The 20,675-nt window shown below is 28.7% G+C and overlaps 1 protein-coding gene across 1 annotated transcript; it reads left to right on the plus strand.

The window, feature by feature from the left end:
* Positions 1 to 11,107: 11,107 nt before the first annotated feature.
* LOC123293677 (delta-like protein C) lies at positions 11,108 to 18,771 on the plus strand. The gene is made up of 6 exons (XM_044874563.1): positions 11,108 to 11,227; positions 13,677 to 13,974; positions 15,085 to 15,276; positions 15,851 to 15,911; positions 15,980 to 16,110; positions 18,423 to 18,771. Exons 1-6 carry the CDS (start codon positions 11,120 to 11,122, stop codon positions 18,743 to 18,745), a joined length of 1,113 nt encoding a protein of 370 aa, XP_044730498.1. The 5' UTR covers positions 11,108 to 11,119; the 3' UTR covers positions 18,746 to 18,771.
* The last annotated feature ends 1,904 nt before the right edge of the window (positions 18,772 to 20,675 follow it).

Raw genomic sequence — 20,675 nt, forward strand, 5'->3', positions numbered from 1 at the left:
TTTCCTACATGATACTTTCAATAGCTTTTATTATCTCAACACGTTTTTCTACTTAAAGTATGAGTTTTAGACTGTACACTACAATGGAAAAGGCATATTTAATTTTTAGAAAGAAATGAAGAAATTATAACGAAAATTACTCGAACTTGGGTCATCTAGATATCCGGTCTAGGTTGTAACCAACTCCCTAACTCCCGTTCTATGTGAGTGACTCAAATTGTACATAACCTTTTCTGCATGTTTGTGTATACAAATCACACAAACGTTTCACACTGCTATATAAGTGATATATATTATATATTTTTTATAATGAATCTATATTTTTGCATTTATTTCAAAATTTAAACAAATAGAAAGAAATAAAAAAATTACACATTATTTATGTTTTAAGCCGCTTTGTTTATCTTAGAGCCGATTATATTCTTCTTAAAGAAAGAAAAATAGCAAATTTTTATTATTTTTAACCAAGCAAGTGACAATTTCCCATAACTAAAAAAGAGCAGTTCCTTCAAATTTGTTCATTAGCGAACTTATCATTACTTATAATCTTCAAAAAGACAGACAAAAAGAATCATGGAAATTATGCTTCTTTATGGGCTCCCAAACTAAAAACATTAATGAGTGGAAAACTAATTGTGGCTTTGTTGAGCTTCCAATCGTTGTATCTATTCTAATGAACATATAAATTTTATTTCAATTTTTTTTAAATGTTCACCATAATAATTAAAACACACAAATTTAAAAAAAAAATTATCAAAAAGACACTTTTCAAAATATTAAAATTCATGATGCTTGAAAAGTACAATACATTTTCATTTATGTTATAATCCAATATTTTTAATTCACTTCCTGTCTATGAAAATGACCTTCTTGGCTTCTTGCTTGATAGGGCTAGACTATATGCCTATAATGTATAACAAGGTTACTGTTAAAATGAGTTATACTTAATGGTTATGCTTTTTCTTTAGAATAACTTTCTTTTGTTAAAAAACATTCGATTAAAATCAATAAAATTTGTGCTATTTTTATGTCATTTGCACAGTGAATATCACATAAACCATAAAACCTACAAATATTTTTAAAATTGCATAATCAATTACTTTTCAAACTATATGTACAAAATAATTAAATCAAATTTAGGATCATGCACACAGTATTTGAAAATCGGTAATTTTTGTTATAGAAATATTCTGATTGTAAAACCTTCGAAATAATCTTCGTTAAAAGGAATTGCAATTTTAACTTATTAATGTGTTTTTAAATTGCGTTATTAAAAAGGGTACCATACATTTTGTTTCATTTTGGAGACTAATATCTTGATTCTTTTTCATCTGAGGGGTTTTTATTTCATTTTTAACCCCCGAACTAAAAATGGGGGTTTATAAGTTTGATCGCTTTGTGTGTGTTTCTGTCTGTGGAATCAAAACGCCTAAACGAATGAACCGATTTTAATTTTTTTGGTTTCGTTTGAAAGGTAACTTAACGGGGAGTGTATTTAGCTATTTTCAAGTGCGATTTTAGAATTCCGCACTCGAAAAATTTGTCGGGGGTTTTTAAACTTTGTAAATTTCACTTGTTAGAGACGTATCAAACGAGACGTCAATGATATATGCCAACGAACAAATTTATCAGAACAGAACGAAATACGACGAAAAAACACAATATGTTCATATTTTTTTGAATCTTTTGATTATTACATAATATTTTGTCGAGTAAATAAATACCAACTAATTTGTTTGATTTAAGGAGGGTGACTCGCCAGTAATAGAAAAAAATAAATAATTAGATAATGATCCGAATTTTTAGTATGTTATAGTTAACGAAATATATTATTGTATAAAACAAAAATTTGGGTATCTTACCGATCAATTAAGAGAGGAATTAATTACTTAAAAATACACTAAATAACATAACCTGTTATGAGGATGGTTATGTTATTTAGTGTATTTTTAATTAATAAAAACTCTCTTAATTGATCGGTAAGATAGCCAAATTTTTGTTTTATACAATAATATATTTCGTTAACTATAACATACTAAAAATTCGGATCATTATCTACTAATTTATTTTTTTCTATTACTGGCCAGTCAGCCTCCTTAAGAAGTATGGAATTTAAAAAATAGATAATATTTTCATTAATTATAACAATAATATTAAGTCAATTAACTGAAAAGGTCAATTGTTTTTAATGATTTCAAAAATTTTATTTTTGTACTTATTATTATTGGGAGATGGGGAGTGGTTTTGTAAGTTCTTTATTAATTTAAAATACCTTTCTTAATTGTGGCAACTGTTCGTCCATTTAAATAACTTAGGTTTTTGCACATTAAATTTTTCAAACTTCTTAGAGGCTCTTACAATTATTAAGGATATGCATATTTGTAAATCAACAATTTGTACTTCAATAATTTATATATTCAATAATTCAATAATTTATGTATTTATAACAAAAATATTTTGTAACAACTTCCCTGTTGCATGTTTAAATAAAGTGAAAATTTAATTTTTTTTTTTTTCAAGAATCAGAGGAATTAGGTATTTAATAATATTGTCTAATGATAATTTTAATTTGCTTTAAAATGTATTTCTACTTTACAAATACAAAGAAGATTATTTAAACGTTTACATTGTTTAGAAATGTACAACTTCCCTAGCACCATTTATAATTGAAGGTACTAACAATAAATTCTGGGTGCTTGTTAATAAAATTCTGGGTTTTTAGTTGCAAAGATGGGTTTAAAATTGCTGAATATCGGTTTTATTGGTAATATGTACCATAATATATCTTCTTACCCAGACAAGAAGATATTTGATAAAAAATATCTTAGCAATAATCATTTATGCGTTTAAAACTCTACATCAGTTTTTCAACCAATTTGCACCAAAATTGAATTTTTAGGCGTCATATTCAAATTTGACTTTGTTGAATGTGTAAACTCTTCTAAATATTATATATCTTTTATTTTATAAAAATAAATATCTGGATGACCGATCTTTGCTCGGTATTTTTTGAGTTAAAAAGACACAAATTTTATCACTAATATAAGACCCATAAAGATTTAATTATATTGTATAAGACCGTTTAAAATGTCTCCACACAAATACCATTTTGAATATCCCGGTAATGTCGTTTATTTCATTAACTACGATATACACCAAAAGATGTCAGGAAGTTTTTTTAAAATGAAACCTTGTTAGATCGACTTATCGCCCCAAAAAACCCCTACATACTCATTTTCATGAAAATCGTTGGAGCCATTTCCAAGATCGTTGATATATATATATATATATATATATATATATATATATATATATATATATATATATATATATATATATATATATAGACAAGAATTGCTTGTTTAAATATATAAGATTCATTCTAGGAATAAAGTTGAATTGCTTGATTTGGTTTGATTTGGAAGAAAAGCTCAGTTGCGTCGAGGTCCGTTCATCTTTAAAAATTTTATATTAATCATATTCCAATGAGAACACGACTTTACAGCCAACAGAAGAAGCAAAATTGGAAGTACAACTAAATAACTTGATATATTAAGCAAAAACTAATAGGTTAACGGCTACGTGCAGTAGGTTGGGTTTAATAACTTTTTCCCCTACGAAATTTTTTGTAGATGGTGACATATCTTTCAGGGGAACAAAATTGATGAATATTAATTGAGGAATGCATTCAAATAAGAAGATTATATTATTAAAAATGCAAAAATCATTTTGTTCGATACTCGAAATAACGATATGCCTATTGACTGACTTTCTGCCAAGGTTTCACATGATGGACACATTACTTTGAGCGATGTTTATTGTAATGGTCACCATGGTTTGGATCGTGACCTTAGAAGACCACATGCACATCTCGTGACATGAAGAGTCTTTTTATTATTTATAATATTTTTATTTATATTTATATTTTTTATAATATTTTTTATACCCATTGTATATAATTTAACGTCCATATGTTTATGACCACGAAACTGGAAAAGTTGGCCAACTGAACCGATTTTAAAGATCATCGCTTCTTTTTTTGAAATATAGCTAAAAACACTCTCCAATAACCTTTCAAACAAAAAAAAAAAATCAAAATCGGTTGATCCGTTTAGGAGCTACAATGCTACAGACAGTCAGATACACATGACGATTGTAACACCTCTTTTTCTGGTTCGTTGGGTAAAAAGAGATGAATTAAGTCATGTAATTTCAAATGTGTTTCTAGATTATTTTTATTTACTTCCCTAATAATTAATATAATTTCAATTTTCAAATAATAAAATTTTAATTAATCATAACTTCAAAATTTAAAAACACAGGTATTCCAATTTCAGGGGTCTCCTGAAAGTTCCTGCTGATGAATTTAATAAGACCCTTTCAAACAGCCAAGTATAACTCCTGGCCCTAGATCTATAAGAATTTGCAATTAAGTGAGGTAGCTTAAATTACTGTAATTGTGTATTTGTTAGCTAAATTAATTAATAAAATTTAAAAAATCTACTCGTTAAATAATCATTTAGTTAACGTTATATAATCAGATAGGTAATGATTAATCTATTACGATAAAAATTGCAATACCTAAGTATATAGTCATTAAAAACTAATAAAATATACAAATATACTAATAATCTAATGATAGTAAAATCAAAGTAAAAAATTAACTGAATTTATTTATCCATCAATAATTAATTTGTGTATATGATTGTATGCCTTATTTCTTTACAAAGAGTTCAAGCAAAAATGAAAGATGATTTGTGTATTACAAGAAGGTCGTAAAAATGAATTCAGGGTGCCTGCAAGAAAACATAGGTATTGATAAATTAAGCACTGGCTTGTGCCGCCAAGTTATGCTTAGTTAAGAATATTTGATTACGCTGGTAAAATTAATAGATATCGGTTATTTTTATTATTCCAATAAGATGATTGATTATAACTCTGTTCGTTGTAAACTCAACGCGATTTCTTTATTGTAATAACTACGTTGAATCAAAATTATTACGTGTTTCGGTATATTGTCTAACATACTCCAATAAACGAGGAAGCAAAAAGACGAAATCTCTTAATTTTGACCTATAGCACAGAAGTTATATTGTGCCCAGTGGTGCTTTTATCCAAGGAATGGTAACCACCCCTTCTAGGGGGTGGAAAATATAATGTGAAAATGGCAACAGGAATCGATAGACTGAAATCTTAGCAAAAAGTGTCATTTAAGTATATTTCGACAAGTCCATACTTTCCGAGTTTTTGAGGATTCAAATTATTTAACGTTAAATGATTGAAAAATTGGACGTTTTTTGAAAAACTATAGCATACACCCTTTAAAACACTATAAAAGTTCACGAAAATTAACATTAATTACTCCAAAATTTCAATCGCACTTTTTGTTTAGATTTAATTGCTCTAGCGATTCCTGTTGTCATTTTCAACATTTTTTTGTCACCCCCTGGGTGGGGTGGTTACCACTCCCTGGGGGCAAAAGCACCACTAGGCATCATATAAGTTTTAATCTATAGAGGGTGCACAAATATTAATCACAAATTTTCAGTTCACTCGGAGCTATAGGAAAGAATTCAGACATATAAGCCTCATTTATTGGAGTAACAGAATCGCTAGATCATTTTGTTGAGACAAAACTTCAGAAATGGTATTAATTTGACAATTTTTCGAGTTTTTTCTATTCTATCACTTAAAATCTTAAAATATAAATTATATATTTATATAAATAAAAAATATAATTATATATTTCCTCCCATATTTCGGAGAGTTTTTTTGTAGAGAAGTATTCGGCTAGTGAACCCAATATTTGTATTTTTGGGTCAAATTACTATATGCCTGATGAGTTTTACGTGGTTTGGAGCAGCAGTATTTTAAAAATTGCATTACCTTCATTTAGGAAGCTCCAAAAAGTAAAATTTTTGAATTTTTGAACGATTTTTTTTTTGTATACACGTAACTAACATACCTCCAAAACTCCTCCCCCCCATATTTATGTAAATTAACTCTCAATATTTTTGAAACCGGTTATTATGAATATGATTATAAGGGGACCAATTATGTTTAAATATAATATGTACCGTCTAATTTAAGAAGGTTATATTATTATTAAAGATTTTTAAATAAATTATTTTTATGTTTTTATTTAAAAAAAAACAATCTCTTCTATAACTACAACACATTCACGAGATCTATTATATAAGAGCATAAGTTGTATTTTTTATAATTAAAAATTGCTCTATAATTTATAAATTCAATTCACATAAAAAAAAGAAAAATAAAAGGAGTTATTGTAATCGAGTCACGGGAGAGAGAACTTTTAGCGAAAATATTATTTACGTTTCAGCTTAAGTACGTAGATTTCAAAAATGAAAAAAAAAATTCAGTCCTCAGTACGCAATAAAATTTTTCCGGGCTTACCATAAGAGGTTGAAAATTGAAAAATGGTACGGGGCTTCAAGTTGTCTTCTTATAGTGCCTTATTTCATTCCAGCTTCGACTGATTTTGAGGATAAAAGAGCTGCAATTTGATTTCTCATCAAACAAAAAATTAACAACTGTTGTACCTCTTTAATATTAATAAATAGCGTTGGTATGAAATTAGGAACAATAAACCAATAATTACAACTTTCCAACAAAGCAGGATCCTTCTGTATCTTTAGTTTTAGAAAAAAGCTCTGGAAACCTCAGGGCACTAAATTGCATAATTTAGGTTCTAGATGCTCTCTCCAAAATTATAAGATGGAAGTGTGCCATGATTTTGTCAATCTCAGTTTCCTAAAAAAAAATTTTACCAAGGATGCGGGCCTTCTCGAATTTTCCCGGATATGTGGCTTATATCAATCCTTGGAACACCTTAAGGTCTAGCCTTGTGCACAGTTTAATCGAAATCATTAGAGCCGTTTTTGAGAAAACCGCAAAAATCCTGTTTTGGCCTAGAGGGAATTTAAAAAAGGACTGGGGAAAAAATGAAAAAATCGTCTGGAATTATGACTAAACTGAACCTATATAGTTTGAGAAAAATCGGTTGAAAATTGAAGGCTCCAGCTTGGTAACAGACATACCTACATACCGACGGACGCAACATTCAACAAGGAATCAGGGATCTTCAAAACGTGTATTTCCGTTGAACGTGTAACCCCGATATCGTTTTTTTTTCCCATCACAATACTTTATTATATTTATAATATAATAAAGTAAAAAAATGTTTAAATTCTTAGTAAGAGAAGACGCAAAATAGAAATAAAAGTTGACGTGGAATCATTTGCTGTGTTGTTTTGTGTGTTGAAATGATTTGAGTGTTGACCATTATTACATTAACCATAATTGTTATGTTTTTTTAAAATAAAATTTATTTCTCTTTTTGTCAAGTAATGATATTAATGAAATATTTAAAAATTTCTTTTTGTAATTAATTTTTAACAAGAGTTTGCACTCATATTTGCAAGTCATATATATGTAGGGCATATCAATCAACATAAATAAATTTATTGTGATTTTCAGTAATTTCATTGTTAATAAGGATTGTTTTTCTAATAATTTGATGGCCACCCGCTGACTTAAACAATGCCAAGTTTTCAGGCTTAGTATCTTAAACTATAAACAGCAATTTTCTTATTATTTTAGTATGTTAAGGAAATATTTAGGGCATTCAATGAACTCAAAAAATTTTTGCAATACTTCTTTTGTCTGAACATAAAACTGAAGTTTAGTTGAAAGGTCATGATTTCTTTACTATATTCAAAGATCATGGCACATAACCAACATTGCCCTTTTCAAGAATACTTTTTCTTGGATATACAAATTATTCCATCTTAATCTCAGTAAATTATTTTTTTAAATTACTTTTTCACGTAAATAATGGTTTTAGCAAAAATTGTTGGGGATAATATTTCTAACAACTTTATTTAGGTATAATAAGAAATTAAAGTTGAAAATAACAACTTAATCCATATTATAGAAAATCTGTTTTGTGAAAACTCGAATCGTAGATTAAAATGTTTTGACTTTCTCGATTGGCAATATTCTTATCAACAATTTTTCTCAAATTTTATCTACCTTCCTGAAGTGTTCCAATATATGGCCAATATATGGAAACCCCGATTGTAGCATTACTGGATGAACAGACACATTTTTATTCATTGACTCATTATTCATTTTGAAGTTTCTTTTTCGTTCTATCAATGTTGTTCATAGGCAATACATTTGTCATATTTGTATATGTAGTAACATAAACACAATAGTTTCTAATAAAATATTAGAAACATTAATATAATTATTAATATATATTCTTGATGAATCTTGCTGGAGGATTATCTCCAGCTAGGAGGAAAATATCTCATTTCGTTAAAGGAATGTTACTTTATCAATTCAACGTCATTGTGGGTAAATAGGTAATACAATAGAGATTTTTCGTAATCTCCTTAACGATAATGCGCAACAATTCAATTTCAATTATATCTATACATATATACACAAACAACATAGCAGTTTCGCAAATATATTGTATATACAGTAAAGTTAACTTTGTAGAAAAATTAATAATTTAAAGAAATAAAATTTTTGCGATAAAGTACTATGTATGGACCTTTGTAATACAATACTTAAAATTATAACTGACTCTTTTATTTAGCATGGAACCATATAGTATTGTCTGATTAACCTGAATTGAACATAAAATTTTAATTTTCTTAACATGCACTATTCAATTTCAATCCAGTTTACACAAAATTTTCAATTTTCGATATTTCGAAAATTACTCCAGATATCGAATCCAGATGTTGCTTTTCGACTCAATTGTTATGTAATAACATAATTCACCATCAAAATGGAAAATATAGGTATATATATTTTTAATTTGTGTCTCTTCGGCCGTGTTCGTACAGCCTTAATTAGTCGGGCACTACGGGTTTTCCCATAAGAACAATGCTAAATATTCCTACTTTTGAAGTCAATTTTTATTTAAATAATAGAGCCATCCCCCCTAAAATTTTCAGAATTGATTTAAACTTAGTTCTTCACATAACAAAATCAAACCTTTTATCCAACGTTGCTCTTGCGTTTGTACATCCTTAATATCCGTTGTCCGACCTTATTGTCTAAAAATGCCTCCTTTTCCTTCTTGAATAACACTGTGCAGCGTTTTATGTGCATGATTAAATTGTGTTTAGATATTTCGAGACAAATTGAAAAATAATATAAAATTGAAAACTCTATCAAAAACTTAAAATTTATTAACCGTTTATACATCTCTTTTAAAAAATACATATCAATTCTCTGTTCGGTTTATGAGAAATTAACTATCAAAGTCAGCGTTTTTACGAATAAAAAGCTCTTTTAGAAAAAAACCGACATTGTACTTGACTTGAGTGTCTCATAAATCGTACAGAGAATAGGCATACATTTTTTACGAAAGATGTATAAAGGGATGATTGATTGATAAATAAAAAATTATATTCTGCAAAGATTCCAAGATTATATAAATGATATTTAATGTTATATTCCCAAATATTTGACAATTTTAATTAATATTGATCTATACCGTTAATTAATTAATTAATAAGAAAAAAAACTGATACATCCGTGAACACTTCATTCATATCAACAATAATAATCATGATGACTCAAGAAGACAGTTTTTAATATACAGTTAGTAAAACTTGATCCATAGAACTAGGTCAAACAATTCTGTGGTAGGGTCATTATATTATACATATAGACAATTATAGTTTATAAACAAAAATTACAATACATCTTATTAGACAGTTTATTATAAAACATCTGATGTCGGTAGTTTACGCAAAACTTATATCGATCAGAGCTGCAAGCGATTCATAGTCTTAAGTAGTTATTAATTATTGCTTGAGCTGTGGACTACGTAATACAGGGCTGCAAACGCTTTGAATTTTATCCTTCTAAGAGTGAGATGTACTTTTGATAATATTTTCTTTCCAGCTACTTTCTCTTTGTTTAACAAATACATTATTAATTAAAAAAATTTGAAAAATTCATAGAAATTAACTTATATAAGTGATTTTATATATATAGTATTTTAAAGTAATTTATTTGAAGAATATAAAAAATTTTTTTAGTATTAATCAAAATATACTTTAATCCTATAAAAAACGCTCATTTTTGTATCCGAAAATTGGGGAAGGGGGGGGGCTTAAGTAAAGTAAATAAGAGAAACTCTTGTTGTAAGAATCTTAGCGAAAGCAAAGGACAATAGAGCAATGTCAATACCGGTTGTACGTGGGATAGTAATACGTAAGTTTTGGTAAAAGAAATAATTATCTCCTAAAACTAATTGCAAATGAAAATGTTAGCATAAAGTGTTTGCTTTAAGCGCTTGTGATAGTTTGAACGTCAGTACTACAATCATTCGAGGGCCCCAGGTTTATTATGCTGCTCCATAAAAGAAATCAACATCCTTTCTTTAGCCTTCAGCTGAAGTATTTATAATTTCTAGCAAAACTTACAGAAAATAAAATATCCATCTCTGCTGCCTCTTCGAGACCATTTAGAATACCTGGTTCCAAGATTTTAGAATGGCGATTTTCGACCGAAGGATATCGACACAGCTTCTTATTGATTCAGTAATCAGTAGTTATAAATTTTTTTAATTAATCGTTCACTGGGGGATTAGGCACATGGTTGTGCGATTTCACCAAGTGAGGGTGGAATTGTGTCAATCTTTGGTCCCTACAACTGCTTTCATTTCATTTAGACCTATAATGCATTCTCAAGCGATACATATTATTTTCCAGATCGATTTCAAGAGTTTCAAAGATCACGAATGATCATCAGCTAACCACATCTGATTATTCTTAGATGACATGAATAATTGAACAACTGTAAAATGTTTTTACAGTACATTGGATTCATAATGTTTGAAGTATATTGTCTTATATGGTAGATGTGATCACGTTTTATTCAACATACTATATTTTATTTTTTTAATATGATGCACCAGAAATTTAAAATCAAGTTCAAGGTATATAAATATTATTACACTATTTGTTATTAATATTGAAGTTGTTTTTATATTATAAAAGATACAAGTAGAGTCATACACCATTGTTGTTGATATTGTTTTTGGTTCCAATGGATTTCTAAACTAGCTATGGGTTTATTATTAATTAATAATAGTTTTTGTTTATTTATCTTGTGTGTGTTTGTTTTAGTACCGGTTACATATTCAGCACGATTTGTACCAAAATGGAAGAAACAGGTAAGAGATTTTACTTTTAAGTTAGTAAGTTTTGATTTTTGAGAAAACGGAAAAAATTGAGAAAAGTTAATTTATATCAGAATTTAAACGAGTCTTTTGTCAAGTTTTGGTTATTTAAACGGACTTATCACGAACGATTAATTATTGACATAATTTCAATTAATTTTTTAACAGTTTTTTATCAATGTCGCCTCCTAAAAGGAAATGAGATCAAGACGAGACCGGTACAAACATCGGTTTATCATGAAATATTAAGAGCAATTTTAAGCGATTGTTTTGAATATTACAATAATTATCTATTTATACCATTAATTCGATTTTATGATCAAACAATTTTTACTTTTGCGATCAAAGGAATAATAAATGTATGTTTTTATCGTAACTATTTCATTAATGCAGGTGCGGCAAAACGTTATAAATATAATTCACTCTTTTCTAGAAAATAAAAGAACTATTGTCTACTTTCAAAGCGTCTCGAAAATATATTATAAAAAAAAGTCGCCCTGTGAAATATTCTTTTACAGTCTTTTATTAGATTAGTAAGCAGGTAGACCATTAGACAAGCAGTAGTATTTTTAATTCGAAAATCAAAATTATTGTTATTCTCATTCTCGTATCTCGCCCGGCGTTCATATTCTCTAATACCGTATCAGATGCATAATTTTTTACTCTATTATTTAAATTTGTTGAAAAGTGAGACTGAAAATGTGTTGATGTGCTGAAGTGAGACTGAAAATGATGTAAAAAAAAAAACAGTATTGTTAAAAAGATAGAAAACTTCTTTGCACGTAGGCACTTTTAATGTATCATTATATCTATCTTTACTTCAGGAAAAATTTGGTTTTAATCGAAATATACGGAAAAATATCTTATACAAAAATACTCTTAGAAATGTACATATCTCGTCTAATTTTTATCTTGCTTATATGGTGCTTACATTGGCCTTTCAGATTCACTCTTGATTTTGACTTCAAGTATTTAATTATTACAAAATGGCAAAATATTCCCATAAGTGAACTTATTACCAATTACAAGATATCCCCACAGTGGCTGTTGAGTTTGAAAATATATAACTTTTAAATGGAGACTTCAATGCGTGTATTTGTTTTCAAACACTCATAGCACTTTATTATAAAATAACATTTTTTAAGGCAGAAAATTATACACTTTAAAAACTCAACTGGCAATATATTTGTTTGTATTTGACTTTCTGATTTTATTATTTTTGGAGCTAAGCAAAATCAAGGTATTAATTTTCTTGTATATAATGTCAGTTCAACTATATGACAACAAATAAAATTTTCTTTAAAATAAACTTGTTTTGGAAAAAAGTCAAAGTTAGAAAGCATTAATATCGTTATTGTCACCAGAAGAGAAAGTTTAAAATTATTTCTTTCTATAGCATTAACACTATCATTGTTTGTTTATTTAAGGACTTAAGAATCTGATTGTACACACTGACCCACTTCTGATACATACTTGGAATACATTATAATTTTATTTTTTGTATTGGTACAGGTCAAGAACCTTATGAGAACTACTGTAGCTACAGATTAATATTCATTATAATAATTACTCTTTTTAACTACATATTAAAATTGTAGAAGAATTTATCTTCTTTTAACATCTTGGCATTCTTCTTTAACATTGACACTGAGTACTAGCATGATTGTCAGCCCCGAAAGCACACTCAGTGGTCGTGCTTAATTGCTTTACTTACGGGTTTTTGAATCGATAAAAATACGAGAAACAATTCACTGAAATCACATTCAAAATTGGTACCTAGAAAATTCTAGGTTTCATCCCTTCACTCTAACCCATCCCAACTTTGAAATTTAAAATGGCACATTTGAAAATATCGAGCTTATTTTCTAGAATTTGTTTTCGTTTTTCGAGAATGTTTCACAAGACCACTTATTGAAGCTACCTGCAAATTTTCAACCCCTATCTTTTATAGTTTTGGAGATAATGAATTGACATCAAAATTTTTTCCTAATTCTCGCCCTTATGACTAATCAGTGATGTTTTTTGATGCAAAATTTTTGAAGCAAAAGTTGTTTTATTTTTATAAGGAACTTTTTTTTAAATAAATGGTTTACAAGATCCAATTGATTTATGTTTGCTCATTTCAAAATTCTATTGGATCTTGTAAGCCTTTTGTGGCTATTTTACTGTGCAGACATAAGTATTTTTAACAATACACCCCTTTAATACCCATTTAAGCTCAGTCAACAAAAATGTGACCGATAGATTTACCCTGTTTCGGTAGCTCGAAATATAATCGTTATTTGCATAGAAGCAAAATTGTTTTGAATCTTGTATATGCATGCGAGGGAATGCAATAATCATGAATTAATAGCAAAGAGATTAATAGTATAAAAATCACTAAAAACCAATATTTCTTAAAAAATGGTTAGCAAAACATTTAAAAACTAAATTATGGTTTCAGGCTTGTGAAATACCCACAGCTCAAAACGAATACAGTCATTACACATGTGATGATAATGGTGACGTCAAATGTTTACCAGGATGGACAGGAGATTTATGTGATGTTCCAAAATGCCGTAAAGGATGTGATCCATTACAAGGATATTGTACACGACCGGGTGAATGCCGATGTAAATTAGGATTTTATGGTGAACGATGTACAAAATGTATACCATTACCTGGATGTCAGCATGGCTACTGTAATCAAAGTTTCGAATGTTTATGTCAAAAAGGATGGGATGGTTTATTCTGCTCTGAACGTAAGTACACTATCTATCTTTTGGATAGTCGAAAATAAATAAGCTTTTAGAAAGTTAAACGATTGTTTAAATGATCCATTAAGTGACTCATCAATAATATTATGTATCGACAATCTAGGGTTTTGATTAGACTTTAAAAAATCACAAGTGCTTTATTATAAAAGTTATATATTTGTTTGAATAAAAAGAAAGAAACAAAAAATAACATAGAAACCGGAACATGAACATGAACCCGAGTCTTCTACATATTCAGACTAGAGCATAACTAACTCCGTCACTTCTGTTCTATGTGAGTGACTCAAATTATATGTAACCTCTTTGTGTCTTTATTCTTTTTGTATATTTGCATGTGTAGAGCACAAAAACATTTCACACTGCTATACATATAATTTTCATGTATGAGGGACTTTTACTAAAATAAAGTATTCAAGAACTTGATGAAAATGTAAAAATTTGATTTCATAATAAAAATATGTATTTTATATCACTTACATAGCAGTGTGAAATGTTTGTGTGTTCTGTCTACACAGAAATACAAACAGAAAAAAGACTCGTTAATAATTTAAGAGATCCGTAAAGTTTCGTGATTCGCGACAAACAATTCGAGCACGTATCAAGTTTTTACAAGACATTATCAAGGAGTTCAAACAAAATACACAGATGTCGATAAGGGGAATCTAGATAATTGCTTCGTTGCTCAATACCTGCTGAAAATCAGTTTAAAGAGGAGACGATCCAATATTTGCTTAACCTATACATGTATTTAATAATGGGAAAAGAACGTCTGTAAAGACTATAATGAGGAACGTTTTACCAAAATCAAGTTAGCGCTTAATGAGCGTTTACGCTAACCCAAAATCATGGCATCAATTCATATCAATAAATGAATTCCTTCTAGCTGAACTGTCATTTCCCTACGCTTTGTACTTGTAGAGTTGTAGTCAATAAATCTCATTCTCAGTTTTATTTAGTGTCTATGTGTCTAGCTCATTGATATAATACTATCGATTTATTCAAATCAAATTAAAACTCATGGCACTAAAAATGGTCAAAAGAAAATTTACAATTATTTATTTATATTTATTTAACTATATTATTTTTAAATTTTAGCAATTTGTAGATCTGATTGTCATGCCACTCGAGGATATTGCGAACAACCCGGTGATTGTCGATGTCGTTTAGGTTGGGCTGGACCAACATGCCATGAATGTCAAGTTTTACCAGGATGTGTACATGGATACTGTACAAAACCACTTGAATGTAAATGTTTACCAGGATATACTGGAATTTTATGTCAAAGCCGTAAGTTAAAAATATATTAAACCAATTAGCTAAGTAAATTGGTATTCAGTTGTAAACAAATATCCCCAAACCACAATTTAAAACTGATAATGTTCTTAAAATCATGCGTGATATTTGGGCTTCATATATGTTGGCTTGTAGTAAAAAATATCTGCTTTAATATCTGAATTAATGCTCTCAAACATTGAGAAATTATTCGTATTTTTTAATCCATACGCATTTACGAAATTTTTTTCGCCTTTTGGAATATTATAGTATTATATTCCGTGAGAATATAATTCTATACTAAAGTTCGCACTCATCTGAATTATGAGCAGGAGCGTTGTTTTTTGGGTCTACGTACACTTTGTGCGGCCTAATAAATTATAAACACGCCAATTCGTTGCTTTCAAAATAAAAATGAACAAGCAACGTGACGCGGACGTAAATCTGATTAAATAGGCAATAAATATTCCACAATTATTGTGCTCAGAAAAAATATTTTTGCTGGGATGGGTTTTGTAGCTGCCTCATATACGGATAAGCAATAAACTAAGATAAATAACATAATAAAAAAGTGTGTTTCGTATTTCAGCAATTTGTGCAGCCAATTGTCATAAAGAACGTGGCTATTGTCGTAGACCAGGAGAATGTCGGTTAGTAAGAAAAATAAAAACAAAATATTTGAGATTGAAGTTATATTCAATATTTTTGTCATTTTTAGGTGTAAAGTAGGATGGTGGGGTGAAAATTGTGATAAATGCTTCCCATATCCAGGATGCCGAAATGGTGGATGTAACAGGCCATGGGAATGTAACTGTCATCCTGGTTGGGGTGGAATGCTTTGTGATCAAGGTAATATATACTCACTCAAAAATTATTTGTATTGAATTTGAAACGAAATCTCGAAAATTTTAATAGTGACCTTTATCAAAACTGAAAACAAGACCTTTGTAATTCTTACGATTTTATTTGCTACTGTTTTATTGTGGTTTAGGTGCCTTGTCAACAGAGTTGCTTTGTAAAGTTCGACAAAATCACAAACAAATTTTCGTTTCGGAATTTGATAAATTTCGATGAGAACAGAAAATCTGACTCAAAAAATACAAAAAACGTATTCGTTGTACAAATAATCGAAAATTTTATCGTATCGCTCGAAATCCTACATGAAACCCTAAATTTCGAAAAGGTTTACACTGGTATCTCTAGAACTACTTAACAATACATAGGGCCAATAAATCCTGATTTCTCTGATTTTTGAAAAGATTCTCGGCAACCATAATATCTATTTTCTGACCTTTGCTTTCAAATTTTGAATTATACAAAAAGGGAGCTTAAAAACGACATATAAGTCTGCCAAATAAAAAATATTCTGGAACCCTTAACAAGTTTCAGAAAAATATATTAGTGCAGTTGGCGAGGTAATGATGACTAAAATATATCGCTAAAACATAAAACCTGGGAATACAAAAAGTATTCCATGTTCGCTACATATCTAGCAATATCTATAAATAACAAATTTTTTACACTTCCTAAAAAAATAATTGATTATAGGAAAATTATGTTAATTAAGGAAATGTTTTATTTATTTATTTAAAAACCATAAATCATCTTTTATAATCGTTTGAAGAAAAATTATGTTTCCTTTGACAACACTTTTCATTTCCTTCCACTTATAAAAAACAAATCAGAAAACATGTTTTTATTAAATGTTTCTCTCTGGCCCATTGATTTTTTCTCTCTCTGGTTCATTGATTTTTATTTCTTGTTAACATATGGAGAAAAATGGTATTTAAGGCTCAAAAATTAATTCAAGAAATTTTATGATTGATTACGGCATAGAATTTCTCCCACTACATTTTATCGATATTTTATTAATGTATAGTTCTAATCGATAATTTTATACTGAATAATCACATCTAAACACTTATTGAAGAAAAAATATCACTATCACGCAAACAGAATGTAGAACGGAATAACAGCACATAGAAAGCCCATTTTATTACGGCTCGTGTGGTTATGTGTATGTGGTTTTGTGGTAACGGTTAATTTTACGATTGATATCTACGCAGAATTTTGTACAAGTCACAGGAAATCCTGCATTTACATATCCCAAAATCTTAAAATTTCATGAATTAATTAATTTTAGGTTTTGGAAAATGTTTAACAATAATTCGGCATCAACTTTCATGATTCATAACAAAACTTCGCAATGCCTGTGGAATTATATATTCCACAAGCATTGCGAAGTTATAGTCAGTTAATTTTTGACAAAGTCGCCAAAATAATATTTTAAACTATGGAAAATGAGTACCTACAAATGCAAATTTAGATATCCAAGCGAAAATATCATTATATTTGTAATTGTCCTAGTAAAAAAAATGACAAAAAATTTGTTCTTTTACAGAGTTAGAGAACAGGTGAAAAGCATTACATGTTATTTGCTTTATATTCTATAGTTATTCATTTTCGAACTTTGTATGCTTTGGAGCTTAGATCCAAATAAATTATAATATTTTGAAAAATGAGATTGAAATCACATTTGATTCCAAAGGTATAAATATTTCAGTTTAAGAGTTGGGATTCGTTCATGTCATCTGGAAAATATTAAAAGATATTCTTTAGATAGATAGGTTTTAAGATTTAAGGACACCTGGTGTCTCTCAAAAACCGTAGCTTTAAAAGAGAGGCAAATGTTTTATTATACAATAAATAGTCAATTTAGAAATGCAATTAATAAATATTTGCATTTCTCTTGTAAGTTTATATTCCAGGTATCCAGGTAGAAATTTACAAGACAATGTTTAAAAAAATTTTGGATAATCGTTTTAAAATTTTGACTCGTTTCGAACTTCGAAAGTTTTATGGATTTTTAGCTTCAATAACTTCTTTGTTACTTTATGAACTTCCAATATCTATCTATGTCTTCAAGTTCCGAGTTTTATAGCAAACTTATGTCCATGAAGATATTTAAGAAATAAAATAATATCATCTACCTAGTTTTGGTTGCTAGTCGAACACTAAAATGTAGGAATCTAACACTAATATAATTAGTAAGAAATTGAGAGGAAATTCTATCGTCTACTGGGTCTTTTGTTTTTTGAATTTTAACTTTCATCCCAAAATATAAATTATTAACCATTACTAAAATATTATAAATCTTCCAGAATTGACATATTGTGATAATCATCCTGGTATTTGTGAAAATTCAGCGAAATGTGTATCATTAACAATTGAAGATGGCAATTATCGATGTTTATGTCGAGAAGGATATACTGGACGTAATTGTGAAGTACCCGAAAAAGCTGTTTTACCTGGAAGACCAATGAATAGCAGTTTTATAGTATCAATAACTACAACGACCACGACTTCAACAACTACAGAAAAACCTACCACAAATTTAATGATTGTAACTCCACAAAGTAGTAATATTACGTATAATAATTCTTCATCTTCAATGTTACCAGCAACGATCGAAAACGAAACATAATTCAGTAACATTTTACTGGACTTGTGGCGGGCAAAGTATATAAACTCTAGATGCATTTATAGGTTGCAAAGAGTATATTTTCGTTTTTAAACTGTTATTATTGATCACGCCATTTTAAAGTGCAATTATGATTAAATGATAATACAGTAGAACGCCGATTATCCGAACTAATTGGGACCGGGGTCGATTCAGATAATCGAAAATTCGGATAATCGGATATAGACTTGTTAAAAAAAAAAAAGAAAAACGAACTGTCACACATAGAATAAACTTTATTAAGTTTAACAAGCAAAATTTTAAAATAACTTGCCTCTAGCTTTCAACTATAACAATTGAAATATATCTGGACTCCAACGAGTTTCAACAACAACAAAACAAAAATTACATACATACTTGGTTTTAATTTTTTATATTACGCTGATTCGGTTAATTGGCGATTAGGTTAATCGGTGTTCGGATAATCGGCGTTCTACTGTACATGGAAAATTTTATTAGCATGTGGACTTATTTTGATACCTTCTCAGTAATTTTTTTTGCTGGGTATCTTGACGACTCAAGTTGGTATATTTCACAGTAACTCCACTCTGCGATCTGTAATTTCCTATAGAGTAAGCAAATACCATCTGCCCTATCAATATAATTTACTTATTCCAGAATTCCAGTAAAGTACGAAAATTTACGAGGTCTAGCTCTGATGTATAAAGTAACACAAACAATACCACCGAAAATTTTCGAATAAAATTAAAAAATTTATCAGTTATTTAAATATTTATTTATTTAATTTATTTAAGTTTTAACAATTTTTTTTAAATCTATAGCTCAGTATTTTATTTCTCTCTTGTACTGTTTGGGACGTTAATTCAGAAAAACAACAGAATAAAATGTATAATTGGCAACAAACTCACAATAAATTGTAAGCTCGCACTTTGATATCATGACTCATAAAATCAAAGGTCTCTTTTCTTTATTATCTATATTGCACAGAAAATCGTGCTGAGAAATAATTCATTGTTAGTAATTCCACCGCTTCTTGTGTGCAGCAAACAATTTAGCGCGGTAGTTGTATATTTTCTAGTAAGATTGTTTAGTAAGAGATTCTAGAGAAAAATTTCTATGATTTCAAAATTTTTCGAATAAAAGAGGAGATAATTTGATCTTCGTACACATCAGTATCAATGCCAATAATCAATGTAAGTATCAAATGCCAATCTCTAGAGAAAATAAAATTAATTTATTTATTGTTATATTAATGAAAAATGAAATAAAAATTATAAACAATGGTAAACAATGTGTATTTATTAATTTTTATTTATCAAATTACCAACGTTTCTCAAATACCTACTAGCAATCCACATTTTCCATATGAAACCCTAAAAATTTATAATTTCAGTTTTAAATTTGCAAATACCCAATGACGCAATGCATTTTACATGAATTCTGTGAGTATGGACTGAAATATTTTGAAAAAAATTTAAACAACGTCTATGCTATAAATTTAAAACGAACGTCCAAACCTTTGCAAAAATTTATGGATATCATATCTTTCCAATTGATATGACGATAAAAAATTTGGAATACACCCATAATAAACAAGAATAGGTGTTTCTAAAATCACCTAATTAGTCCATTTTCGGTTGTCTGTCTGTCTGTCCGCTGTCCGTCTGTCTGTCAACACGATAACTCAAAAACGAAAAATTATATCAAGTTAAAATTTTTACAGCGTGCTCAGAGCATAAAAAGTGAGGCCGAGTTCGTCCTCGTCACAAACATAAGTCCATTGGGTCTTTGTTCCATTAGGTCTTGTAAATCGTTAGAAATAGAACAAAAGTTTCAAATTCTAAAAAATGTTCCTTATAAAATAATTAACAACTTTCGTTTGAAACATTTTTTGTAAGAATCACTGTGCGCAAATTATATAGTATGGATTATA

Source organism: Chrysoperla carnea, chromosome 2, assembly GCF_905475395.1.
Source record: "Chrysoperla carnea chromosome 2, inChrCarn1.1, whole genome shotgun sequence".
NCBI lineage: Eukaryota > Metazoa > Arthropoda > Insecta > Neuroptera > Chrysopidae > Chrysoperla > Chrysoperla carnea.

Bases quoted from the DNA above. Each gene is read 5' to 3' on its own strand.
- LOC123293677 (XM_044874563.1), top strand. From the start codon at position 11,120: ATGGGTTTATTATTAATTAATAATAGTTTTTGTTTATTTATCTTGTGT. The intron at 11,228-13,676 runs GTAAGAGATTTT...TTATGGTTTCAG, and splicing joins TACCAAAATGGAAGAAACAG to GCTTGTGAAATACCCACAGC. The intron at 16,111-18,422 runs GTAATATATACT...TAAATCTTCCAG, and splicing joins TGGAATGCTTTGTGATCAAG to AATTGACATATTGTGATAAT.